This window comes from Nesoenas mayeri, assembly GCF_963082525.1.
Source record: "Nesoenas mayeri genome assembly, chromosome: 1".
Lineage (NCBI taxonomy): Eukaryota > Metazoa > Chordata > Aves > Columbiformes > Columbidae > Nesoenas > Nesoenas mayeri.
Genome location: NC_137541.1, coordinates 176,937,706 through 176,965,472, shown reverse-complemented (window position 1 = coordinate 176,965,472; position 27,767 = coordinate 176,937,706). Strand labels below are relative to the sequence as shown.

The 27,767-nt window shown below is 36.0% G+C and overlaps 1 protein-coding gene across 3 annotated transcripts in view; it reads left to right on the top strand.

The window, feature by feature from the left end:
* Positions 1–27,767, top strand: part of TDRD3 (tudor domain containing 3) — a 101,880-nt gene that overhangs the window by 29,655 nt on the left and 44,458 nt on the right. For 2 of the 3 annotated variants that reach the window (XM_080363702.1, XM_080363703.1), the window contains exons 2-5: positions 9,680–9,764; positions 12,974–13,039; positions 19,812–19,972; positions 22,026–22,167. In XM_080363702.1, the coding sequence (XP_080219828.1) occupies positions 9,680–9,764; positions 12,974–13,039; positions 19,812–19,972; positions 22,026–22,167 (454 nt within the window). The remainder of the gene's footprint in view (positions 1–9,679; positions 9,765–12,973; positions 13,040–19,811; positions 19,973–22,025; positions 22,168–27,767) is intronic. The other variant, XM_080363704.1, reaches the window with a different exon arrangement.

The following is a 27,767-nucleotide window of genomic DNA, read 5'->3' as shown; positions in this document are numbered from 1 at the left end:
TGTCCCAAAACCATCCTCTTGTAGAACTGTGTAATGAAACATTCTCTAATTTCTAGGATTCCTGACTCTTGTTCAGGGCTTATTGGAGATAGGTAATGTGGCTGTAAAGGTGTTAAAAGTTTTATATTTGGTTCAAGCACAAAGTTTTTCTTAATTTTTTCAGTTGTGAAATGCTTGTGGAAGATATGCTGCCTGCCTCATAATATAGTTTTAAATCTTTTTGTGTTTGTTTATTATATTTTTTGTAATAAAATTGCATTTCCAGCAGTAGGAATTTTATGGAAGAAAACAGACTTGCAAAAAGCATGTGTCACACTGTGTCTCACACTGTGGGATGTGCTACTATAAACACCTCACTAACACAAGTGTTGAAATGGCTTAAAATGCATGTTCTCTGTGGAAGAATTTGATGAAGAATATGCCGAAAACTTGCTTTTGATAGTTAATTCTTGGAACAGAATAATTTCAGGGAGGCTGGAGAGAGAAAAAAAAAAAACAATACATATGCCAGTAATTAAAAAGAAAAGTGGTGTGTGGGTCTAGGGAGGTGTGTGAGAGAATGATGGACTGTCAGGCTAACCTAATAATAGACTAATACTTCTGTTTGCATGTCAAATTTACTAAAGAATTATTCTAGAACTGTCATTGGTTACTCAAGCTTTTGTATAAAAATAGTCCTTGTCTTTTGGAAATGGATGAGAAGCTGAGTTAGAAAAGGTGACTGAAAAATCATGACACAAATAGAGACTTTGAAGCACTTAAGTATTGAAGGTAGTGCTGGGTTGCCCCCTCTGCCTTTGGTAGCCCCTAGCAGAAACCTTCTTGCCACCAGGTCCTGCCCCAGGACCTACTGAACAAGGTATAAGGCAAGCGTCTTCTTCTAGCTGGTGGTGTTGCAGGAGGAGGGAGAAACGCTGCTCATGAGGGAAAGCAGTTACACCCAGACCCTTCACCTTTGTGGTGTTGGTAGGAGGGGAAGGAACCGGCTCTGCAGCAAGATCAGAGGGGCTGGGTGGGGAGCAGGAGGTTCCTGAAGGAGCAGCTTGGTGGGTACCACCTTGGGCTTCACTGTCAGATGCTGGACTAATACTATTTATTACAATGAAAAAATTTTTGTGGTGTTAGGTGTTGCATATATTTAGAACCGTAATGTTCTTAAATTGTTGGTCGTTGTCCCATTCCTCCTTTATGTTTCAGGTAGAAATAGCCTAAGAAGAAGATAATGCATTTATGCGTTTGCCTTATTTAAAACACTGTTGTGTTGTGTTTTTTTTTTTTTTTTTTTCTTTTTGTCTCTCTTCCCCACCTTCCCCCCAACCCCCCCGCTTTGCTCTGTGTGTTTGCTGTGTTTTCCTTAGGTCATGATTTCACTGACAAAACAGATTTTACTGCTAGATAATTAACTTATGTTTGCTTCCCATATTTGAAAAAAGGAGGGGACAGTAATGACAGACATTCTGCTTTTAATATGTAATGCAAAAAAAAAAAAATCCCTTTTTTGCTTGCTTTGTTCTAAAAATACATTTGCTTTATTAGCTGGTGTTTTTATTGAAAGTCAAGTGTCATGGACATCTGAGAGAGGTTTAGGCCTTAAATTCTGTCAGCTAAACGTGTGAGAACTTGAGCTTGGGAATGTATATTTTATGAATTCCTTTCTGGGGTTTCAGCCTGACCTGGGTTGGAGACAGCACTTAAGGAAGTGGTATATTCCCAGGAGGGAAAAGTTTGGTAGCTGTGATGAAAGCTTAACTGCCTGGGCAACAGAGGTGCTGTAGTGGCAGTCTGCCAGTTTTAGGAACGTCAGTAATATGTTTAAAGGTAGGCATAAGTACCTCAGTGTTTGTTCATCTAAATGCTTACCTAGTTGGCACCAGAATTCTGTAGTTCTCAGTGTGTTTTCTGGATAGTACAAATAGGTTTTTACTAGTATAATTCCACTTAAACCTTGGTGAGTTTTCAGTAGTGATATAATACAGTACATTGTGTTATTTCAGCAACTTCGTTTTGCATTTTTAAGGAGTGAAATAAGGAAGCAATTTAGATTAAGTTCCTGTAAAGCAACTGTAAAACTGGTTTAACTGTACCAGGAGGAATGGTTACAAATGGTTCACTGTCAAAACCAGAGGCTGCATGAAGGCATCTTCTAGATCAAGTTTTATTTAATACTGTCATTAAACACCTGGATGATGGAGCATGAAGTGTGAAGCTTAAACACAAGATAAAGCTCCTTAGGAATGCAAAGCTGTGAGTGCTCGGGGTGAGAGTTCAAAGTGATGTTAACAAATTGGAGAACTGATAGGAGAGCGAAAATATACTTGGATAGCAATAATCATCAGTATAAGTAGAAGACATAGAGGAGGATATCCAGATGCACAAAATACAGAGCAAGATGTACAAGTTGTAGGAAGTAAGTCTTCAGATGTGATAGCAAAAAGGGGAGGTACAGTCTATTCTCCACAGATGTGGAGAAAACAAGAGTCCAGAGAAGGCAATGCAGCGAGGTTAGACATTAGGGAAGACTTTGCTTTTCTGAATGTGAGAATATTAATAGTAAAATTGCCAAGAATGCCACTCACTCTCCATTTGTCATTCCTTACAGACGTTTGCCTTGTGGATAAAGGAACATTTGGTCCTGATTTTGGCAGTTTTTTTCAGTCTTTCTAAAATCTTCTCTGTTCTTTTTCACCGCAAGTTCCATTGTATTTTGTCTGGTAGTTTGTACAATATTACATTTTTCTTTAAGTGAAATAAGTTGAAGGAAAGAACAGTGTGAGATGCCTTCCCAGTATTGTTATGTGGGTTATAGGATATGAAGAAACCTTTAAAAGTTGATTTTTTTTTTATTTAGGATGATAATGTTTTAAAGTATGTGAGGTTTTTTTGTGTTGGTGTTTGGTTTTTTTTCTTTAACACTTCTAATGATAGCCCCTCAATAAAATTTGTAACATTGCAGTGTAATTCCTTGAGACAATTGAAATTCGGGAGAACATTTTGAAACCCTGTTAAGAGTACTCCAAGTTTCAAAATAGCTAATACAGGAGATACGGTTCTTCTGTTATGGAACAATACTGGCACCCAGTGGTGGTCTTGTACTAGTGCATGCTTTGAAGTTGCACTTTGTTTATTGGTTAAAATTGCTCTCTCTTCTTTTGTGGTGTTATCAAGTAAGAGAAATTTGAAAGCTATTTTCAATTTATTTTTACTTTTAAAACCTTATTAGTATGGCATAATTGTTTAAATCTACTTTCTTGATGAAGTAGTGGAAGAAACATTCTGTTTTCTGTGTACATATATTGAAAATAGCTGTAGAAAATTTCCTATAAAACTTCAGCATTGTTTCATGTGGCTTGCACTGAATTACAAGAAGTACTGTTAACACGGTTTGTGTTCTGTGCTAGTATCATAGTGACTCTGTGAAGAGTTGTGAATCTGAAATACATACATTTTATAGAGCATGTTTTTTAATATTGATTTCACTTATTTACTGATTTCCTTGAAGAAAGCTTCTGCTTAATAAAATGTTAATTGTAGAGGTGATAGGAAAAAATGTCAGAGGTTTTCTAGAGAAATGTAATGCAGGATAGAAAAAAGATGGAAGGCTGAAGATTCGTGTGTGTGGATGAACTGTTAATTAAAAACAGAGAAAACATGCTTTTCAGGAAAGCTGCTTATGAAAAATATATTATGAGGAAATAAGTTTACCCAGTAGATTTAATTCTAGAATCAGGCTCTTATTTTAAACCTTTTAAATTGTGTGTTTCTGAACACATGCATGTTTATCTGCAGATTGAGTATTTGGTCCAGCAATATAGAGCAGACAAACAAAAATGCATCTTCCTTTGATACCGCCTGTTTCTTCAGTGTCTCAGACATAGGTGGTAATAGTGTAGCAGTACAGAAATCTGTCTATTTAGGCATGTCAGGCGTAATCTGTTCTTGATGAAGTAAAGCAGAAGATAAAATAAGTAGAGGCGCAGGTGAGATTGGTACTACAGAGATACAGCCCTTAGCAATGGGAAGCGCCAAAAAGGAGAATGTGCCCCCCATAATGTGCGAAAGAGGGTTATTAAATCGATACCATACTTGATATGAAGAAGCAGTGGGGAAACAGCTCTGCCTGTCACTGATGTAATATATTTTTCTTTGTATTACAAAAGAACGATTACTGAAATCCATTTTTCATAGAAGCTTATTGTGAACATTGTGACAGAAAAATTGCATATTTGGATTTATATGTGAATGGTTCCTGTAGAAAATGCTGATTCATTACTAATGGCTTTGCTTCAATGTTTTGTTTGAAGGTAGGTTAAGAATCTGGGTACTTTCTAGGGGATGTTCTGACAAAAGCTGTTGCTAAGAGGACTGTACTGCTACGTGTCTCAGATGAGTGAAGCTGGGAGTGGGACGGAGGAATAGATGAGATATCCCTCAGGTTTCAGCAAGCATAATGTGGAAGAATTGCAGTAGAAGCATTTATTTTCCTCTCTTCTGGTCTTCTCTCTCTTGAGAATGGTCCACAAATAACCATTCCAACCATTTGCAGCAGTTTTGTGCCCATTTGGCTGTAAACTGATTTTTTTTTTTTTTTTTAAATTTGTATTAATGTTCCAAGGCCACAAAATCCCTATGTGACTCTTGCAGCATTACTTGGTGTAATTCATTTGAAATCAATTGAATTGTCTGCATTGCTTCAATTTATAACTTTTGAGAGTGACTTAAAACATGTGCAAGAAAGAAGTCTAGTGAGTACTGTTTTTACTTGGAAATTAAAGATAATTGCAATGTACATTATTGTAGTTACCAATTCTCACAAAGTTCATTGTGCTTTTGTGTGTGTGTTGGAGTTTTTCTGAGGTGGTGTTAAACTTTTTTTTTTAATTTCCTCAAAAATATAATAATCTCTTTGGGATACTTTAAGATTTTGGAGGATAAAGCCAAAAATTAAGCTGCCAGTTGGAACATAGTTGCCTCCTTCTAAGTCTTTCAGGCCCATCTTCTGGAGTAGTATTATATATAAAGGAAATACAATAATTTGTCTCATTGCTGTCAGTTTAAGATGTCAGTGGTCAGCTACTGGCAAGCCTTTGAGTTCTTAGAGAGCTTTGTGGAGCTTGGCTGCCTCTCTATGCTTATCACCCATTTATTTTACCATTTATTTATTTATTCCTTAAGCAAAGGTGCATAATTCTGAAATGTTTATTTACTGGAAGGACAAAGGGAAATCTGTTAGCAGCAGCATTTCTGTGTCAGGTTATTCCTCATCCCACCTTGCCTTCTAAAGAAATGGTGGGAACAGCTTGGGATGGAGGGATGAAGAGCAAGAATTGCCAAGGACGCTGGTTGTACAGTGCTGCCAGGTCCCTTTTGGGAACTGGGAGCTTGTGAGCTGCTTGCAGCAGTGTGGTCTGGTTCATGGGTGGTTTAGGATTGCTTCCTGCCCCTTGTGTGGGATTAATGTAATAGGATCACACTGTAGTTCACCTTTTGTTATCGAAGGTTGTGATAGGTCATAATATTTTGCAAAATGAGCAGAATGGGTAATGTAGATGTTGGGAGGCACTGGAATGAATATAATAAAGACACAGAGCTGCAGAGCTGTTCTATTTGACTCTAGAGGAGATTTTTTGCTGTCTTTGGTGCTCAGGGTCAGATTTTTTTCTCTCATTTAATACAGAGAACAAAAAGATAGAGTGGCCCTATGCTGTAAAGGTCCTACTGCCAGCAAATCACCTCAAACACTGTGTTCAGTTTTAGGCCCCTCATTACAAGAAGGACATCAAGGTGCTGGAAAATGTTTGGAGAAGGGCAACAAAGCTGGAGAAGGGTCTGGAGCGTAAGTCTGAGGAGGAGCAGCTGAAGAAACTGTGGTTGTTTATCCTGGAGAAAAGGAAGGCTGAGGGGAGACCTTATGGCTATCTGCAACTACCTGAAAGGAGGTTTGTAGCATGGAGGGTGTTGGTCTACAGAATAGCAAGTGATAGGATGAGAAGAAACAGCTGCAAGTTGTGCCAGAGGAGGTTTAGATTGGATATTAGGAAAAATTTCTTCACAGAAAGGGATATCAGGCATTGGAACAGGCTGCCTGGAGAAGTGGTTGAGTCACCATCCCTGGAGGTGTTCAAAAGATGTTTAGATGTGATGGCTAGGGACATGGTTTAGTGGTGCACTTGGCAATGCTGGGTTAGTGGTTGGACTCAATCTTAAAGGTCTTTTCCAACCAAAACGATTCTGTGATTCTATGATTCTTACTAAGAGCAGATAGAAAAGGGGACTCTGTTACCTTCAGAGTGTGGAAAAAAGAATTTCAGATTTAATAATCTGTATATTGTGGAGGAGGGATTATACAATCTGGAAAGTTAATTTTGCCAATTGTAACTCCCTTTTCATACTTGAGAGGTATAGGTCTATATTTTTCTGTATAAATTTGTTTTAAAACAAAGATTTCCTGAAAATATTGTGGTGGGTTTTTTGTTCTCTTTTTCTTAAATAATTTGTGAACCTGTAGCAGGAAATATTCAAAACTAAAACTTAAGTAGTTCTTTTGGGAGACTATACAGACAATGAGGAGAAGATAAAATAGTTTATTTTAAACAAGAACTTTCAGTAAGGTTGTAAAGAAAATCTGAACATATATTTGGAATACTCATTGCTGCATAAAGTATTTGGTAAAAGAGAGCTATTAGGGCAAAATGGACAAGACTGACTTGATATACTCTAGTTCCAAGCTTCTATTAAAGAAGGAGAAATCTGTGCTTTGGCTAATTCTGGTGCAATGTGTTTCCTGGTTGTGATTTGTTCCCTGCCCAATTTCTGAACATTTCTGATGAAATCTGCGGTTTTATGTCCCGTTCCACACAAGTAACACCTGATGCTTTACTGGAAAGCTCCGCTGATTTTGTTGCTTTCTCTGTTTAAATTCTTCAGCATAATTTTGCTGACATACTTGTTGATTTAAATCCTTTTTCTTGAAAGTAATTTTGATCCTGATTTTACACATTTAAGGGATTTAAACTTTCATGTAATATCTGTAAAAACCAAACCAAGCAACCCCAAACTATAAAATATCCCCCCTCACTTTGATGTTCACAGATTTTGCTTTTTTGAAGATTCTTTTAATAACTGTGTTAATCAGTCTTTTGCTGAAAAGGTTTAGTGTTTGCTTAAATCAAACTAACAGGTGTCCCCAATGGCATTTCGTGGCTGGTGCCTTTATGTTGGCAGAGATTTCAGTCAGGTGGGCTATGTTTTCTGCTGAGTGCTGTTGCTCAAATTAGCACAAATCAAAAATGAGTCTTTTTCAATGAGTTTCTCTTTATCCTCGTGTCTCAGAAAACCTCCAAAATAATGAGACAAACTCAACTGAAAATTTATATATAAATTTATATATTAAAAAGTTATAAACTGAAAATTTTGACTAAAGCAGAGGGGTATTTTGGCAGCTGTGATTCAGTCTTCACTTTGAAGTGAAAAAGTAAAACATGACTCAGTGAATTTTCTGATAGCAGAATTAATCTCATCTTATACAGGGAAAAATTAATTCTAGGTCAGATTCCTGTTTATTTGTTCTTTGAAAACATTATCTTCTTGCTGGAAAACAGTAGTGCTTCCATCTATTACATAGTAGGCTAAGCAACTAAGACCTGCAGTCTTGCTAGCTTCAGTTGAATTGAAGAGTGACTTAATGTACGTTAGAAGCAGAAGATCAGCAATCTTTGCAAGACTTGCACTCCCCATAACCCATGTTGTTGAACTTATGTTCAATTTTACGCTGAAGATAACAGGAGGTAAACTTCTAGAGTTTATGATACTGCTCTTTCTAGGAAGTCTGTTGGTATAATTAAACCTCAGTTGAAGCCTGGAAAGTAGGGTAGTGCCTGTAGGATGTATCTGTTCTAGTTTCCTCTGTCACGGAGTGGGAATGCTGTTCCACTTTACCTTCTGACACCAGCTAATGAGATCTGCTAATTCACAGTGCTTACCTGAATCTTCACAGGTCCCAGTACTTGAGCTCAGAGTCGCTCAGCTGTGAAATCCTGCATTCCTGTGCAAGCCACCAGATATTGCCACCATATTCTTCTTAAGCATCTGTCTTTTATATAAAAAATAGGGTTGTTTCTTCCTATGTTTTTATATATGCTATTTTTTTCCATTCAGTGTATCCATGTGTTTGGCATTTGTGTGTGGTGTGGTTTGTTTTTTGCTTGTGCTTTTTAAAAAAAAAAAAAATAAACAATTTTTTTTTTTTTCTGGTGATGGTGGTCTAGTCCCTCAGGATTTGCTAGATATCAGTGTCTGACCTCAACAGTTGGATCCTGTCAAATGTCTGGGTGAGAGCACAGCTGGGATCATTAATTAGTCTGGGAACACTGGCAAGGCTGGAGAGGGTGATGTTAATGTTACCTGGGCTAGAATCAAAAAGACCTGTCAAGTGTACTTGCCTTCAAATGTTTTGCCTTGTTGATATTTTACACCATGGATGTAATTTTCTTGAAAAACAAGTATTTCTTATTTTCAGTATTTCTTAATGTATGTTAAACTTGCTTTCTTAAATCATTCTTTTATTCCTTGGGGAATGGTGGATTCTGGGTAGTCAGCTATTTAAATGTTATTTTTCAAGTACTGTTTCAGGCTGAGTATCTAGCAAATATCAATTATTTAATGATTGCTGTGATGTATTTAAATAAAATGAAGAGCTGTGCAGAGAAGGCAGGGTGCCAGCTATGTAAAAATTAAAGCTGGGCCTTCAAATAGGAAATAGTAGGGAAAATGAATAACAAATGTCACAACTTCTGACCACTCAAGTGTTGTTTTTTTTTTAAAAAAAGTGTTTCTAGGGATTAGAATACATCAGTCCTTTTGAATTCATTAGCTGAATCAGTTTAAAACTTACTTAGTTTCCAGATGAACAAATGCATGGTATGTGCTCAGAATTTTTGCAGAAAGATACTCATCTTGGACTGTCACCATGAAGGTCACAAATGCCATTTCTAAATGTGATTGTGGAGATTTTCTATTTTTTTAAAAAACTTTTCCACCCTATTTGACTATTGATACACTGTAATGTGCTTACAACTTTATCAATGTCTGTGTAGCCTGGACAAGCAAGAATCCATTTTACAGGATGGCAGTGTGTTATGTGCCCCAGCCCTCAAAGGCTTAACTGTGTGGTCTCGCTCTTCAGAAACAAATGTGGTTGCATTTTGTGTTGTGTGTGGGATGCAGGGTTTTGTTGGTTTGGTTTGGTTTCTTTTTTTCATTGCAAGTTCATTTCATTTTGAAATTAAGTTCTTATAATTTGGGGAGGCAGGAACTTAGTGTTGCACTGTTCCACATAATCATCTGTTGTTACTTTGTAAGTAGAGTGCACTTTTTTCCTTTATTTAGAATTATGAAGGAAGAAACCTCTCACTCAATCTCAGCGTAAGGAAATCGATTACATGTCATGTCAATTGATTCATATCATTTACAGAAGCTGAGAGAATGTCCTGGGTTGGAAGGGACCCACAAGGGTCATCGAGTCCAGCTTCTGTCAATTACATGAAGTTATTTTCCAAATACTTTTAAATCTATGCTTCAGCAGTGCAAAAGATAGAAAGTAAAGACAATAATCTTATATACAGAAAAAAATATTTGCCTAATAAATCATGTGATATTCTAACATCATTTTTTTCTTTAACAGGTATCTTTCAGATGAAGGAATTGAGGCTTGCATAAGTTCCTCTGAAAAAGTTAATACAAATGACATTATCCTTGTTGCTCTTAATGTAAGTTATGATTGTGAAAACTTTTTTTCTAATGTATTATATTAAAAATGATATATCTAATGGTTCAAGTACAGGTTTGTGTGGCTAATTAAGTGTACCATTGTCTGCGTGATTTACATAAAGGGCAGAGTACCTGTCTCTCTCCTTGTGTGTTTGAGTTGTGAATTTTATTTGGAAATAAAACCTGTTCCAAACTGTGAAACGTGAAGGAGAAAAATGAACATAGTTTGAAGTAGGAAAGTATTTTTATGTTTATGAAATGTAAATCTAAAATCGAAGTACAAGCAGTAATAAAATAGGAAGTGTTGTGTACTGACAAGGCAATGAAATTGTAGCAGAAAATACTAGTTTGTTGGAATGAATAAAACACCTGTACGTAGTTTGACTTTTGGACATGGTACTCCTTAAAGCATATTTAAATGAATGGTGAATTTTCCTGTGACATGTACGTGTTTATATAACTACAAACATGTTTTTTTGATTTACTGTAGAAATTGGAATTAGTAGTCATTAGAGCCACAAAGATGATTAAGGAAATAGAGCATCTCCCTTATGAGGAAAGGCTGAGGGAGCTGGGTCTCTTTAGCTTGGAGGAGACTGAGGGGTGACCTTATTCATGTTCACAAATATGCAAAGAGTGAGTGTCACAAGGATGGAGCCAGGCTCTTCTCAGTGACAGCCAGTGGTAGGACAAGGGGCAGTGGGTACAAACTGGAACACAGGATGTTACACTTAAGTATGAGAAGAAACTTCTTTTCAGTGAGGGTGACAGAACACTGGAACAGGCTGCCCAGGGAGGTTGTGGAGTATCCTACTCTGGAGACATTCAAAACCCGCATGGACATGTTGCTGTGCGACCTCACCTAGACGTTCCTGCTCCGGCAGGGGGATTGGACTAAATGATCTTTCGAGGTCCCTTCCAATCCCTAACATTCTGTGATTATTCCTGACAACAAATAAATATAAAAATATACCTGATAAAGAAACAACTTGCAAGCAATAAAGCTTAATACTTGTAAGGACTCAAAGGTGTGCATGTGAATTCCTATTTTTCAGAATCCTAGTATATACATTGTTGGTAAAAATTAGTAAATCTGATCCTTTTCAGTAACAAACAAACAGAAAACAGCTACTTAATCCATGTATTTGTTACTTATTTTTAATATATTCTGTGAACATCAGGAGGTAGAGTTTTGTCAATTTTACCTTTTACTTGTTTAAAACTTAGTCATCCACACTCAGAAGTTTTAAAGCTTGTACGTGCTGTGTATAGATTTATGTAAAATCTGTCCTTTGTAATAACTATGTGTACTTCCAAGGGGAAAAAATGTACTTGAAAGTATTCTTTCTTGATGAAATTGTAAATGAGAATTGTTAGGAATTATTTTGCCCATCTTTGAGATTCAACCTCTACTGATTTAAGATGATATGCTGACAAGAGTATCCCTTCCACTCCTTGCATTTATTCTTTGAAGCATGTGTTCAATCACTCTTATGTATGAATGCACCAGTTCATGTAATTAATTTGGAAAGGAAATAAAGCAAAATTATGATGCAAAAATGCAAAGAATATACAACAATACATGCAGAGAATAAGCATTAGGTTTCTGGGTTGTAGTAGCATGCACAAATTCTTTAATTGACTGTTAGAGACATGTTTCAGGCAGAAGAAACCAAGAAGTCAACCAAGTTTTTTAAATTTGTTTTTTGTATGTGTGAATTGCTTAAATAAGTATGAAATAGATATAAATGTAGCTTCATTCCTTCAGATGCTTTTATTTTGTATAACATCTTGCAAAGAGTTTGTAAAAGTTGTCCACTTCCTGCTGCTGTGATTGCAAAGCGTCTTACTGGAGACTTGTCAATTATCTGGATATGGAACATGCTGGAACAATTTATAGGAGCCTGTGTGCTATTCAGAGATAAATAACTGACTGATGACAGATCACTTCCCTCAGGTGGGCTCAGTTTGAAAACTGAATGTACCTTCTTATCACTTTCTGTGGATCTCTTGTGCAATAGAAAGTGGGTTGAGCGTTTATCCACTAAATAGATACTCAGAGTAAATACACTAAAAACATCAGTACAAGTAGTTTTCTATTTGTAGGGTACCAATGTTTGTCACTGAAAAAACAGAATAAAACACTTGTTTACAGTGTTTTAGATACTAAAATATCGTGTTGCTCAGTTCTAGATTAGGATGCTGGAACAATAATCCATTGACGTATATTAATGGCAAGTTAGTGTACAAGTTCCAGGAGTAATTACTTTTAACCCTTCTTTTGTAAGTGCTTATGATCATAATAAATACAGAAAGCTTTTAGGTTCACTACAGTAATCTGCACCAGCATGTTCTATTTAAAACAACAGGTTTATTTCAAGCAAATGAGTTTAGAAAGCATAGGTTTTTAAGATGCACTGCTGTGCTTTATTTTCCTTACAAATGTAAATGGACTAAAAACCTTTACACATTGTAAAGTCTAATTAGTTTTTACTCCATTTCCTAATTTCATGTGCTGCACCTTTTAGCCATCCAGTGCATCCTTTTGTCACATGTCACCCTGATTGCTATGCTTGTCCAAACAACCTTAGGTGGGATAAGTGCTTTTGTGGAGATTTGTTCCTTTGATCATAGGAATTCTTCAGTTCAATGTTGTCAGTTGCCATGCTACACAGTTGCTGAATAATGTTATTTAGGTGTCTGCCTCAGTTCTAAAAGAAGTAATCAGACATTTGAGTTAAGAAGCATTTAATGGAAGTATGATGTAACCTTTTACTCCAGGTATAATTACAAAAATCATCCCAAACTTTTATGAAGGATTTGTGCATGTAAAAACACACAAAGTAAAAATGCTTTTCTCTAAGTGCCAGATGGAGAGCAAAGAAATTAATTTACCTATATTAAACCTCAGAGTTGTGTCAAATAAACATTATTTTGTCATTTTATCTACTAAAGGCATTTTAATAATCTTTGAAAATGTGCTTAAAACAAGAATATCTTTTAAAAGGCAAAAGAATTTCTTTTGTAAACTCCTTTAGTTGATTTTTTTTTTTTTCATCATATGCATTCATAAGGACGGGGGTTTTTTATAGTCTGTAAATAGTTGCCGTTGTAGAAGAAATACCCTTTTTAATTTTTTATTATGATTTTTTTTTTTTAAACAGGAGATGTTAGGTTAATATTTTCTTGTCTTCTGTATTAATTTCAGACAGATTTAAGAACGATTGGCAAGAAGTTCCTCCCCAGTGACATCAATGGTGGAAAAGTGGAAAAGGTAGACAATATTTTTACCTCACTTTTTCTATGTTCTGTGATTTCTGTGTGATAACAGCTTTCTATGCTGCACTGGTCTGGTTTTGTCATTATTTCACATACAAAAGGACCCAATATTTGAGTATATTATAGGATAAATATATTAACATATTATTTTGTCCACTAGGCTTCCTACAGAGAGAACTCTTCTATTTCTCAACTTTGTACTGCTTAAATAGAGTGAACAATCTTAGTAACTTAAGTTACCACTCAAAAATAATTTAACCTATTTGATCATGACATGGTATCAGAAGTTACTCTTTTCTCCTCCTTTATTTTTGGGAGGGCAATCAAAGCAGGTTATGAATAAAGCAAAGCAGCTGTATGATTTTGATACATGTTGATGCTGTGTTACTTTGCTTACTGATCTACAGTATTACAGCTATAGACTTAATGTAATTTTCCTGTGACTATGTATCCTATAAATTATGTGGATAAACCATGTTAGATGGTTCTGGAGAAACTTTTCACTACCATTGAAATTCCAATAGTGATAAATCATGGGGTGTTTTTTTAAGACAGTAAGATTGATAAGAAAGGCTGTTAAGAACTGTTAGGATTTTTTTTTCTGGTGACGCTATTGTCTAAATGGAACAGTGAGTGCTGCAGACACTTTCTTCTACAAGAACAACAGCAGGAATGTTGTTGTCAGATGCGAAAAGCCCACTTGAGAGATAGTGTATTGCAGGATCATAGCTTCTGGCCAGGCAGTATTCTATGCATGCAACACATTGCTTAATAAATTAACTTTCTGGGAAAAGTTTTATTAACGTGGAGCTATGTTTTTTGCAGGTATTAGTTAAAAAAAAAAATCTGGTTGTTTACCTGTTTAGGTTTCTGAATAACATGCTCTTCAAGATATTTCAGTGCTTAAAAATTTTTGTACCACCTACAAAAAATTGATTTAGCTGTTCTTTATATCTATGATTTTAATATTTTTCTTCCTCTTCAGTATCGTGTTTCTGAAATACAGAAAACAAGCAAAATAATTGCTTTTTATGCCATGTTTTTATGCTGTTTTTTTCTCAGTTGCTTAATTGGAGTCTTACTCAATTTTTCATTTCAGATCATGTAATATTCACGATGTCCAAATTTATTTGGTTAAATGCAATCCTTCAGAGTATGAAGGTCTTATGTGTGGTAATGCTTGCTTTATTTAGTTACGCTGTTGAAACATTATTTCAGTTCAAAATGGCTGTAATTGTAGTGTGTTATCAGAGTTTTGCTGTATAATGGTAAAATTTCTTTAGAGGGAGTTGTTCAGTTTTTATTAATCACTTGAGAATATACCTAGTAACTTGTCTATTTTCTTTAGAGAGAATGTTTTCTAGATTTCTGTTATTATGTAGTTCGCGTGGTCAATTAAAGGTAAAAGTGTCATTAATATCCTAAAAGCTTTGATGGACGCTATATATGAGAAGCTACTTACATGCTTCAAAATGTTTGCTTCTAGTTTAACTGCTCAGGTCATCACTTGGGTTTTTCAGGTGTCTCCGCTCAAACAAGTGAAGGTGCAATTGTGCTGTTTGTTTCCACAAAATATAAAACCTCTGCAGAAAAATGAGAGATGTGTGCTTGAAAACTGGTGGTTAGTGCTTTGAAATACCTGTGAGATAACAGCTACCCTTTCATGGGAAAAAACTTCTGCACTTGTACACACACAAATACTTCTGTATTTTGTAAAACTGAACATTTCAGAAAATGAAAAAGCTGGAAAGGTGGGGAAAAAAAATCCAATTCTAGTTAATTTTCAAGGATCCCTATTAAACTTGCTGCTCTCCCCTCAGGGTATGTTCTGCTTTTTTTGCTGTGTGTCCTTTTGAGGGTCCTTGTTTGTGGTACTGGCAATACAAAACAGTATATATGTAGGATCCTAAATAAAAAGACAAAAATGAACTGTTACTGAATAGGATTTCATAAATTTCTGCATGGGATTATCTCACAGTTGATGGAGATAGAAGACTGGATAATGGGACTGAATGCTGCAGGAATCCAGTCCTATCCAAACTTTCCTTTTGAAACTTAGTGTGAATCAAGGTATTTCTGTTTCCCAGATTGTCTGAAGGTTGAGAGAGATTAGTGCTTACAGACTCCTTCCATTTTTAGTGGTTAAAGAGTGAAAATACAGAGCAAAAGGGTTTTGTTTGTTCTCTCTTATGTAATGACTCCTGACAACAGTAGCAGGAATTGCAAGAAGCTGGAGGAAGCAAGCCAGGACAGAAGGAAAACATGCCCCCTAGTGGTCTTGGTTAACATCAGTTGTTTGTTCAACAAATAGCATTTCTTAAATCATAGGGACTTACATATCAGTATTATCAAGTAGCCAAGATTTTTTTACATGTGAACATCAAGTAAAATTTAGTTGCATCTGACTTTAATCAACTGTCTTTATTTGGATCATACATTGTAGAAAGTTATTCTAAAAAAGACCCCAACAAACACCTGCAAACCATTTGCTGCAGGATAGTAATTCTCCAAGTTTTGAAAAGAAGTAATGACTGCACAGAAAAAGTCCATGTTTGAGAAAGATTCTTACTTATAGTTTTTAGCCCAGACTTTTAGATAGTATATTAAATCTTTGCTTTCTTAACCGTAGTGTTTCCTTTTTTTTTTTGAGTAACATAAACAAAATCTGGCTGCTTAATAACTGCTGGTATTTAGCTTGGAATATATACGGATATTTTATATTACAGAAACTATGTGTTTATAAAGGAGAGTATTTGCTTTATATAAGTAAAGAATATGGTTGGGATAGGAGTGACTCCTTAATGTGATCTCTCAGAAAGCAGTCACTTGTGGTTCAGAAATGCTTCAGGAAACAATAGAAATTATATATTACTATTGTTCCTCTCATCCAAGACTAGAATCGATTTTATTTATGTCTTGAGAACACATGATATATTTCCATCTTGCATAGAAAATAACTTTTATTTTGTAGTGTTAGTGTAATAGGCAAATATTTGCATAAAAGCTGGCTTAGGGTCCTGGTGTAAAACAACATGGGTTTTTGACCGTTATAGGTAGTTATCAACTTCAATCATTAATACACAGAAATGTTTTATTCACTCATTTGTATCTGTGTTTTGTATGGATTAAAAAAAAAATAATATTACCAGCCTTAACCACAAGATGGCCACATTTGCATAGTATTTGAAAAAGCTGAACCCACGTATTTCCATCTAGATGACTATATGCCATAAATATAGGTTAAGTATTTTAATGGAATAAAAATGCAAAGAAGACTATATAGTTATAATGTATAATTTAGTAATGATGTTATGTTCAAGGCATAACTTGTTTTCTCTTGCGTATTTGCATTCCATTACAATAGAAGCATTCATTCCACGAGCATTCAGAAAGAATTTCATTTCTGAGCTCTGAGAGTTGCTTTTTGAGTACCGGCAGATTGATGGCAAGCAGTTAAAACATAAGTTGCCAGGGATTCTAATTCTTGTTCAGGGTTACTCATATGCTTCCCAACTTCCATCTAATTACTGCAACTAACTGTGCTTTGCTGCCTTTAAATGCCACTTCGTTTGCAGATTTTTGGTTTCCTACAGGATTTTTTTTTTTTTCCTTAGAAAAGAAAGGTGGTGGGGGTGGGAATGATCAGATATGCTGTTCCAGTTACAACTGATCTGCATTTACCAAAATTACTCTAGTCTTGAGGTGCTCATCTTCACCTTCAAGTGAGAGTGATTGCTACATCATATCTCCTGATGTAACTGCATTTGAAACTGCCTGTGTCAAAAAAATATCCTACATAATTTTAGCCACTTGCTTATTTTTTTCCAATTGAGATGATTTTGACAAGACTATGAGTGCAGTAATACTGACAGATCAAACTGAGGCATAGTCTTTTTAGAAACAGCTGTTTGGCAGCTTTACGTAACCTGTGGGCCTTGAGCTCTTCACCTTGATCAGTGTTTTGATTGTGTTCTTAGCTCCTAATGCCTATTTCAGGAGCTCTTAAAAAGGCATGATTACTTCTGTGTTTTTGACAAAAAAGCATGTAATGTTAGATATAATCTACATTTTTGTGAGGGGCTGACTGGTTTTTGGTTTCGGACCAGTTTAAGTGTGTGAAAGCCTCTAGGAAGACAGTGCCATAGTAGTCTTGAAAAGAGTAGAATATTGTCTAGTTGCTATACTGCAAAACTTGTTGAAAATTATTAGATAGGAATTGGACATGGTTTAAAATTTTATCTCTGTAGGGATCTGAAGAGATTGGTTTATTAGAATATGGAGTACTTTGGTGAGCTCTGGGGCCTACAACATAAGAGGGACATGGACCTGTTGAGGCAGGTCCAGATGAGGGCCATGGTGATGGTCAGAGGGCTGGAGCACTTAGTCCCTTCCAGTCAGTGTGTGTAGATAATGTTTCAGGGTTGTGGGTTTTTTTTTTGTTTTGGTTTTGTTTTGTTTGTTTGTTTGTTTTTTTGAACATGATGTAATATAAGTATTTAGATTAGTTTCTTCATATTGGAGAAGCCTATGGGCTAGCTACACATGAACAAATGATAGGAATGTTGTTTCAATTAATTTAAACTATGTCCAGAAAGACGTGAATAAATCATATCACATAATACTGTGGATTTTTGTTTATTTTGGGTTTTTGTTTGTTTGTTTGTTGTGTTGTTTTTTTTTCTTTTTTTCCTCAGAGTAATGTGTGTTCTTGAATTAGTGCTGATAGCCTTTATGGATAAAGAGGAAAGAGTGGAATGTGGTATGTCTCAATGACTTTTTATTAAACTTCCATTTCCAGTCATTCCTCTTATGCCTTTTTCTGCTCTTTCAGTTTTCAGATTCTGAGTTATCCAGTGGTTTGCCCATACGTTAATGTAATACCTACACTGTGAATATTATAATGAAATTATATAGTATAAGATATTATTATTATATTTTTCACCTTGAAAAAGTAGGCAGAGCATTAATTATGGGGTTAATGATGGATAAAGCTAATCTTCATTCCTCAGCTCATTTAACCTATGTTCTGTACTCTTATTTTAATCCTTTAGATCAGGAGTGTCCTACTTATTTTCACTGGGGACCACATCGGCCTCGCGGTTGCCTTCAAAGGGCCGAATGTAATTTTAGGACTGTTACATTTATACAGTCCTAAAATTACATTCGGCCCTTTGAAGGCAACCGCGAGGCCGATGTGGCCCCCAGTGAAAATGAGTCAGACACCCCTGCTATGGATTCTAAGCACTGAAAGCTGTTTATACTGCTACTCTGGCACATAAAATGCAATTTCTTTGTTTTTCTACTTGTTTCTCCTGTTTTAGTTTTTTGTTTGTTTTTTTTTTTTTAAATTAAATTCATTTGAATTGCTTTTCATAGCATTCTAGCCTTAATATGTGTGCAATTGTTTGCCCAGTTTGTAAATAACTCCTGGAGAGAACAAGCTACAGCTGTACTGTGTGAAACTTCAGGGTGAAGGCATTACCTAAATAATAATATGGGAATGTATACAACAAAACAGTTACAAGATCACAGAGTGGGTGAGGATAAAAGGGATGATCATCTGGTCCAACATCCCTGCTTAAACAGGATCACCCAGGGCTGGGTGCCCAGGACCACGTCCAGATGGCTTTCCAGTGTCTTCTGAGATGGAGACTCTGCAGCCTCCCTAGGCAGCCTGTTCTAGTGCTCAATTTCAAATAAAAATAATCCTTTAGCTTCTGAGAAATCCTTCATCCCAGATACTGCATTTTCCTTGGTTTGATTTGAAGCCATAAATGATGCAGATGCCTTCAAATTTAAAGTTTATTTGAAGGTGTCAAGAATAGGAAAATTACATAGAAAATTTCATTTATGTTATTTGCTATTGCCTTAAGGTCACAAAACCATTTAAGATGTGAACTCTATAGAGTGCTAATTTTATTCCTGTTAGTGACAGTTTTCTTCCTCCTCTTAGTATGATTTCATGCTTTAATAGTATTCCAAAGTATTTTCCTTTCTCTTCTGTTCTCATCCTAGATAAAGTTCATGTTTCCTCATCTTCTAATTTATTTAGTTTCACTGCTTCTATTCTTTTCTTTATTTATCTCACTCTTCTTTTTGTATATCCATCTCCTGGTTAGTTGCTCTGATTTTATGTTCTTCTGGGCTAACTAGGTCTGTTTCTCAAAGGGAAGAAGTTGATGAAGTTGTCACTTTTTCATCTTGTCTGCTGTCTTAGATGCTAGAGGTCAGCTGAGCAGCTGATTTTATTTCTCAGAGGGTTCAGAATGACTGTGTACTCAGCTATGACATAAATGTGATGAAGTGTGTTTGTGGGGCAGGTTTTGTTTGTTTTTTTGTGTTTGCACCTGTTTGAAGACGCTGTGTTACTAGTTAGTTTTTATAAAGCAATTTTACTTTAATTGTAGTCGTTGTAATAATTGTAAATGAGACCCTGCAGTACAGCACGTGAAATCTTATCTGCACTCCATAGTATGTTTGAAGTGACAATAGTTGTGATTTTGCTTGTTTGCTCCCCTCACCTCTTTTCTTTCAGTTCTTTTCCATAATCATTGCAGAGATGTATGAAGCATCACAACAGTTTCCCTGAAAAAGCCATTTTTATCATACTTTTGAATGTACAGTACATGAACGACAGAAATTGAACATGACTGCCTGATCAAATTGAACTTTCCTTTGCCTGGGACCATCTGTTAGCATGTCTAGATAGTACAGTGTGTTTGCTTCATAGTGTTAACAGTTTTGTCTTTTCTGTTTTGCGTATGTAGCTGGAAGGGCCATGTGTTCTGCAAATACAGAAAATACGCAATGTTGCTGCACCAAAGGATAATGAAGAATCTCAGGCTGCTCCCAGAATGTTACGTTTACAGATGACCGATGGACACACAAGCTGCACAGCTATAGAATACAGTAGCATGTCAAAAATAAGGTGAACAACTTTATTTTCAAAGTTTTGCTCTGATACTTAAATATCCTTAAAATAATGGAAGTATCCTTAGTAATAAATGGAAGAATTGCATGACAGAACAGGTTTTTTCCTTCTCAAATTTTATATATAAAGGAGAACCTTAAATTCAGCATGCAAAGGTGTATATGAATGTAATTTACAATACTATTTATGCTGAAGTACACAATGGAAGAAGGTGGATTTTTGCAGTCATCTGATGAGTTGGAGTTTACATCACAGACAGCGTTTGGGGTGTGTGCAAACTTGAGCCAAATTCCCTATTGTTGGTAGCAGCAGATCTTATGTCTGACGCTGGAGTATCACAGGCCTGACACACCTAACTTAATGCAACTAGTGCTGCTTCACCATGGGCAAGACTTTAACTTGAACTGAATTAGCAAGTATTTCTTCGGTTAAAAACAAAGGATAAGAGAGCTAATTACTGTTGAATGTGAGGATTTTTTGTGTGTTTGATTATGAAGATGCTGAAAATTATTTCTAGTGTTTAGTCTCTGGAGTCATCGTGTGCTTTGCTCTTCACCCTAGTATAGCTGACTTTGATTTTAAAGAAATCTCCTCTCTGCTAGCTGCAACAGTTAGATATAGATATATACCACATTTTTAAATGTCATCTTGTACTGTTAAACTGCTCCTTAGCAGGAGCCAGCTTGCAGTTTCGAGTGATGCTGTCTTAAAAAGTTGAACACAATCATATTTTAATTTTAGCTTAAACCAGCAGAACTTAGAATGTCATATTCCAACATGAATTTAAAGAGAGGAGAAAAGGAAGGGAAAAAGGCTCCTGTGTAAGTAGATTCTAAATCACAGAATACTTTAATTGGAACACTCAGTGGAAGACTTAATTTGAAAGCTTTTAGATAAAAGCTCAAAAATGTCAGAGAACTCATCACTCTGTACTGATGATGTGAGCTCTTGATTTCAAGTAATACAGTATGAAAAATTAATTTGTGTTGTATGTGGTTGTTTCACGTTTGAGGTTAGATCATTAACCTGGAATAATATGCTGTTTCAGTACATAGTGTTTCTTTGAAATAAATAAAAATCAGAGTTTTATTTTAAATTAGAATTTCTTCATTATTAGGGTTTTCATTTACTCCCCTTTGCATAATTTTCATTTTTTTGCTGTATTTATTTCTTGCCTGTTTTTTATGATCTCATTTTTTTTACTTTTATCAGAACAATACCTAAAATCCATTCATATTGCTAAGGTTAATGCCACTAGGTCTGAAATTGGCTGATTCCACTGTAAATGTTCCTTACCTTCCTTACCGTGTGGTATGGTCCTGTGATTGTAACAATAGCTTTAGCATATTTTAAAGAGGTTATTGCTGCTCACTCTGACTGTATCTTGTTTCTCACAAGAAAAAACATAGTTTCCAGATTGTTGTTCTTATCATATCTTTTAATTAGGGGTCGAAGATGCGTGATCTTTTATACATCTGCTGTTATTTTTCATAGGGTAGATATGTTCTTGTGGGAGTTGACCCCAAAGAGCGTCCTTATGTTTTTAAATGATGCATGTTTTTTACATTTATTCTGGTACAGTCCTGACTGTTTGTAATATATAGAAAGCTTTTTTTCTAACAGCTCTTCATTTTTTCCCAAGTTAAATGTCTAAAATAAATGAGATGATTAACCATCTGGAGTTCCTCTATTTATTAACTATAAATGCATCCTAGGATGAGGAACTTAGACAACTGACTTGGAGACATCTTCTGTTAGTCTAAACAAATCACATCCTTAGTTTCGTATTGTTAAATTGGATTTTAACCAAACAGACAATTTGCAAACATTCATCTCTGTTAGAATCTAATTTGCAATATGGCATTTTTGTGTAATGAGTTGGAAGTGTTCCAAAAAAGCTATTGAAAAGTGCTGTGCATAGTGAAGGAATTATTGCAAAGATTTTTTTATGTGACAATAGTGGAAGTATAACAAGAGTAGAATTTTATGGTTTTGGTGACGGAATATTAATAAATGTATTTGAAGTATTTGACTTTGTTTCTAATTCTAGCCTGAACACTCCACCTGGAACGAAAATTAAACTTTCAGGAATTGTTGAAGTGAGAAATGGATTCTTGCTGTTGGATGACGGTAACACAACAGTTCTTGGAGGTGAAGTGGAGCATCTTATAGAAAAGTGGGAATTACAAAGGGTGAGGTAACACCACTGGAAATACTTGTCTTACAGGATGCATATTACATTTAATGACATCAAGCTTAATGTGTTGATTGTAAGCCTTCATATGATAAGCTTTTAGAACTTGGGGATGCAGCCAAATACATGTAAATAGGTCCTATGTATAATGTTGCAAAAGAAAAAAAAATGTATTTAGAATCATAGAAATATTTCTGTTGGAAGCGATCTCCAGGATCATCAAGCCCAACCATAATAACGATAACCTAACCTAGCTCTAGCACTAAACCATGTCCCTAAAACCTTGTTTAAACACCTTTTAAACACCTCCAGGGATGGTGACTCAACCACTTCCCTGCGCAGCCTGTTCCAATGCCTGACAACCCTTTCCATGAAGAAATGTTTGTTAATATTCGATCTAAACCTCCCCTGGCACAAGTTGAAGCTATTTCCTCTTGTCCTATCACTTGCTACTTGGGAGAAGAGACCGGCACCCTCCATGCTACAACCTCCTTTCAGGTAGTTGTAGAGAGCACTAAGGTCTTCTCTCAGCCTCCTTTTCTCCAGTCTGAACAGCCCCAGTTCCCTCAGCTGCTCCTCATCAGACTTGTGCTCCAGGCCCCTCACCAGCTTTGTCACCCTCCCCTGCACTCTCTCTAGTACCTCAGTGTCCTTCTTATGCTGAGGGGCCCAAAACTGAACACAGTTCGGTATTCAAGGTGCGACCTCACCAGTGCTGAGTACAGTGGCACACAATATAAGTGATCTTTGCATGGGTCAAACACATGAAATTTACTTCAGTGCAACCTTGGGTAGTTGCTTTCCTAAACAGTGTGTTTGGTACCAAAATATTATAGAATGATGCCTCTTAAAACTGCCATCTGCAGACTATATTTTTGAGACAAAAAAACCCAGTAATTGTATGCAAAGCGTTGAAGTTGGTAACATTAAATATGAATTCTGTATTGCAGATTTCATCAGTGCTTTAGTTAAATTTGTGATTAGAAAGATGAATTGGAGAGTTTAAAAATCTTTCAACAAGCCATAAGTGCTTGTAAACCCGTTTACTCCATTTTAGCCTTGTTCCTGTCCCAAGCGACCAAAAGTTGGAAGACTTTTTCATACATTTCCTCACAAATAAGTGTAAGTTCCTAGGGCAGGAAGTTGTGACCCTGCTACAAACATTCCCAAATGCTTACCAGATCAGCTGTCACTACTACTGCACACATACATTTCTACATCTTTACATCCACATCTCTGAAACAGAGTAGCTGCTTATGAAAACCATGCTTATGAAACGTCATTTCTGTTTAAAGTACTTGTTTTATTGTTGCTGATGTGAAGTTTGGCACGGCCATTATTGTTACGAGTAGCCTTTTTCAGTGTTATTTGCATTTTTATGTATTTGAGAAACTGAGCCAAAATTTATTTGAAATGTGGTTTATGCAGTGTCCACTCTAGCTTCTGTTTGGCATCATTTCTGTGCTTTTATAGTTGAAAATAGGTTTTTAAAAACATTTCTAGTTTTAAAGGGAGCTGCCTGTTTGATTAAAAAGAAGGCTCTGAGGCCAACAGCAGAATCATCCCATTCTGTTGGGTTTATTCATATTTAGTATGAAGTCTTGTGAGTTTTCTCTGCAGTTAAAAAACACTTAAATTTTAAGATTGTTCAAGGTGGAAAAGAGACAAGTAGAAGTAACACGTTGTTAAGAGTGCTGTCTAATTGGTAAGAGAAGGGTCAATAGAATTAATTAGCTTTACTGGTGATAATTTGGACAGTCTATTTTCATGTTTCTTCTGTCTGGGCTTCAACAAATAAATGTTGCTTTATGAAAATTTGTTTTTGAGGTCACTGTCAAGAAATATCTTGGAACGTGTTCTGTTTACAAGAAAGCAAACCATTTAATAACTATGATCATGCTGCAGACTACAAGTTTTAGCACTTCTTTTTAGTCACTTCTGTTGGCTTTATGTGATATGTTTAAAAGAGAGGTAACTAAGTTTTCACTGATTCACTCTGGTAAGATAAAATATAAGAAGTTAACTATTGCCTTTTGCTGTCCCCTCAATCCTCTGGTTCCATCCTGCGATTTGCTAAGGTATCGTTTTCTTTTTCTCATTGACCAGCTCACAGCGCACAGTCAGGTTCCCAGCATAAATGTGGCCATGTCAGAAAAGCTGTGGGTGACAACAAATCAGTTTGGACAGGTGAACCAAGACCACAGGAAATTGTAGTTCCAGTTCTATATCTGGACTGACAGCTAGACATAGAGCGCTCAAGCAAGTCTATAGAAGCCAGATGCTACTTTCATAGTAGTGTCCTCATGAACTCAGTGTTTCTGTCCTGTTCAGAAAGCTTTACAGAAGAGAACAGTTGACAGCTAACCAAGATTGTCAACTCTCAAAGAAACTTAAGTGAGGACATTGCCATTCCTTATCTAATCTTGCCAGTGAAGCTTAAGTAAAATGCTGAACTGTGTTTGCGTAAAAAGACAGAAAAACTTGTTATTTGTGCGACTACGTCAAATTACTTGTTTTTGAAGCCTTTTTATTTCTTTCCAATACAATATCCGAGAACTGTTAATTTGGCTTCTTGTGTAGATGAAAAACTAAGGATTTTTTTTTTTATAGTTATTAAAACAGCTAGTGCTATTAAGTCAAATAATACTACAAAATTTTAATTCTGAAGTTATTGTTCCTGTCTTAAATTATTGCCCTTGCACGTATCTCTCAGCTTCTAGTTGCATAGTTGTGTTACTATTTTGTTCCATTTGGAATGATGTTTGACATTACTTTTGGGAGGAACTGAGTTTTAGTAATGGAAAATTCACACTAGTAGTGTAGTGTATGTGGAATTAATGCAGTATTTTCACACTACAAATGTAGTTCATGTGGAATAAATATATTCTTTGTACCATTCAATTTTATTATAAGGTAATTCTTGCATAGAAATTTCTGGGTTTTTTTAAGTGTTACTGTTTAAGCGATGGTAAATAAATAAGGAAGGAGTAAATGGGATTGTTACTGTGTGGTCGTTTGAAAATATAAGTTAGTGTGTCATGGACTTCTTTAGGTGAGAGTACTGTTAGAAATAATTATTGCTTCATAGTGTTCCCAGTGTCCTGGTGATGACTGGTATTTCAATCAGTGAGGATCAGTATCTGCAAGATAATTGCCGGTACCCTTTTTATGAAGGAAGAGTACTTTTTGTTGCTGTTAATCAAAACATGGGACCGTCTGTAAGTGAAGGCTGAAGGAAATTTTGCTGAGATGATTGGTGAGACTGTTTGGTAGGCCCTTATATTTTTAAAATGCAGAATCTGTCAAATTATGAATCTCAAAGTAAAGTTCTTAAGTATACTTAGTGATTCTTTTTTGATGAAGGTGAGGCTAAGCATTGAGGTTACCTGATGGGGAAATTGAAGTAGTTTTATGTATACTTCCAAATTCACATTAGAAATAAATGTGAGGGGATAAGAGTATATGCTATCTAGGAGTTCAGTGTCATATTGTAAACCTTTGTTTCTTAAGCGATTTCCTAAGGAAATATTTTTTAATGTCACATTCCAAATACAGCATAAAGGGTGAAAGCTGCATACTGAATGTATTAACAAAAGAGCTTATTGTAAATGATAGTTACTGCTCTGCTACAAGCAAATTTAATCGTAAGTTAGAAATATTGTTCTTGTTGCCACTTTGCTTTTTATTCAGTGCAAAGTGGAATTTAATTTCCAAAGCAGTTGTTCTCACTTCTCAGCAGACAGTGCTACTTGAAAAGAAAGCATCAAGGCTATTATTTACCATTAGGCAGGGTTCTTTCATTCTGGATAACGATTTTATGCAATAAATTGTTATGATTCAGAACTCATATGGCTAAATGTTAGTAAATATGCAGTCAATTTTTAAGTGCTTTTTCGACATTTGCTAAATTACATGTTTGAGCAAGTTTGCAACAGTCTTTTGCTTGTATGTATTTCCTTGAGTTGGTTTTGGGAAAGAAAACACCCCAAACCCAAGTGAGACATGAAACTTAAGCATGTTATTTCTGAGTATAGGACATGAGGAGTTAAGTTTTACCAAATGTTAGAGTTCTTAGGCCATCATATCAATATTTTTTTTATAATTTGAGTGCTGGAGTTCATTTCAGAATTGCCTACATTTCTCTGCATCCAAAGAAACAACAGAAGTGGAGGATTTGTATCTAAAGCACCTGCCCTGGGGAGGCGAAGTGGCTTGGCCGTGAGATGCTCTTTGTTCTCTGCTGCTCCAGTTAACAGACACAGGAAGGTGTGAGGGTACTACAGGGATCAGCCTCTTGGTTTTAAGGCAGCACTTGAAGTGAACTAATTGAAACTAAACCAGAAGAAATTTGATTTCTGTTCTTCGAAGTGCTGCCTTAGAATTGCCCATGTAAATTATGTATGTAATTATGAGTGACTGTCCCAGTAGAACAAAAAGGGACAATAAGAAATGAAGTTGATAAAACAGATGAATTATAGAAAATACAGTTTTGAAGCATTTTAACAGCATTAAGGACCTATTCTTCCTTTTTCCATGTCTGAAGCCATATATTTCTTTGTAATGTGAAATACTTAACACATAACCAAATGGTGATTCCAAAGAATCACATTTTCTTGCAGATTGTTGCTGTTGTCACAATTTGTAAAGAAAGAGGTGTATAAACTGTGAACAGATACTTTAATGCAATGTTTTACAAATCCATCTTTTTACTGTTCTTGGCCACTAGTAACTTGTATCATTTGTGTGCTTTGTTTTCGAGCCTAGGTCACTGATTGCTTGATAGTGGCTGAGAGTTTAGAGCACTTCTATAGATATTACATATCGGTAGTTGTTATGCTTTTTATGCTCTTTCTGATCCAAAGATCTCCTGATCAATTTAGCATATGTACTGTACTTTTCATGAGACCACAGAGGAAATTTCCTAGAGGCACAGTGTTTTGTTTCCAAAAGTGGCAAAAGGAGATAGTTTTTAGGGAGAGCATGCAGCCTGAGCTCTTATACAGCCTTGGCATCCAGAATTGCTGTATTATGTTTTATCAGGGGATACAGTCTGGACTAATCCCTTCAATATTTGCTTATGCATGGGTTTATGAATTTCACAAAATAGTTGAGGTTGGAGTGGACGTCTGGATGTCATCTGGTCCAGCCGTCCTCCTCTGCTTAAGCAGGGCCACTGAGAGCCACTTACTCAGGACAATGTCCAGACAGCTTTGGAATATCTCCAAGGATGGAGACTCCACAGCCTCCCTGAGCAGTATGTGCCAGTGCTAAATCACCCTCATGGTAAAAAGAATGTTTTCTGATGTTCAGAGGGAACCTCCTGTGTTCCCGTTTGTGCCTGCTGTCTCTTGTACTGTCACTGGCCACCACTGAAAAGAGCCTGGCTCCATCTTTTTTACAGCCTTTCTTCAGGTATTTGTGTAGATTGATAGCATGCCCCCTGACCCTTGCCCTCTCTAGGCTGAATTGGTACAATCCCTTTTTACACATGCTGAAGCTGTTTGCCTTTACAGCCTCTAGCGGCTGCCAGTTCACTAGGCGCTATGGGAAGAAACATCTGCTGCCTCTTTGTGTGCTGCTTTGTTCTACTAGTGTCGA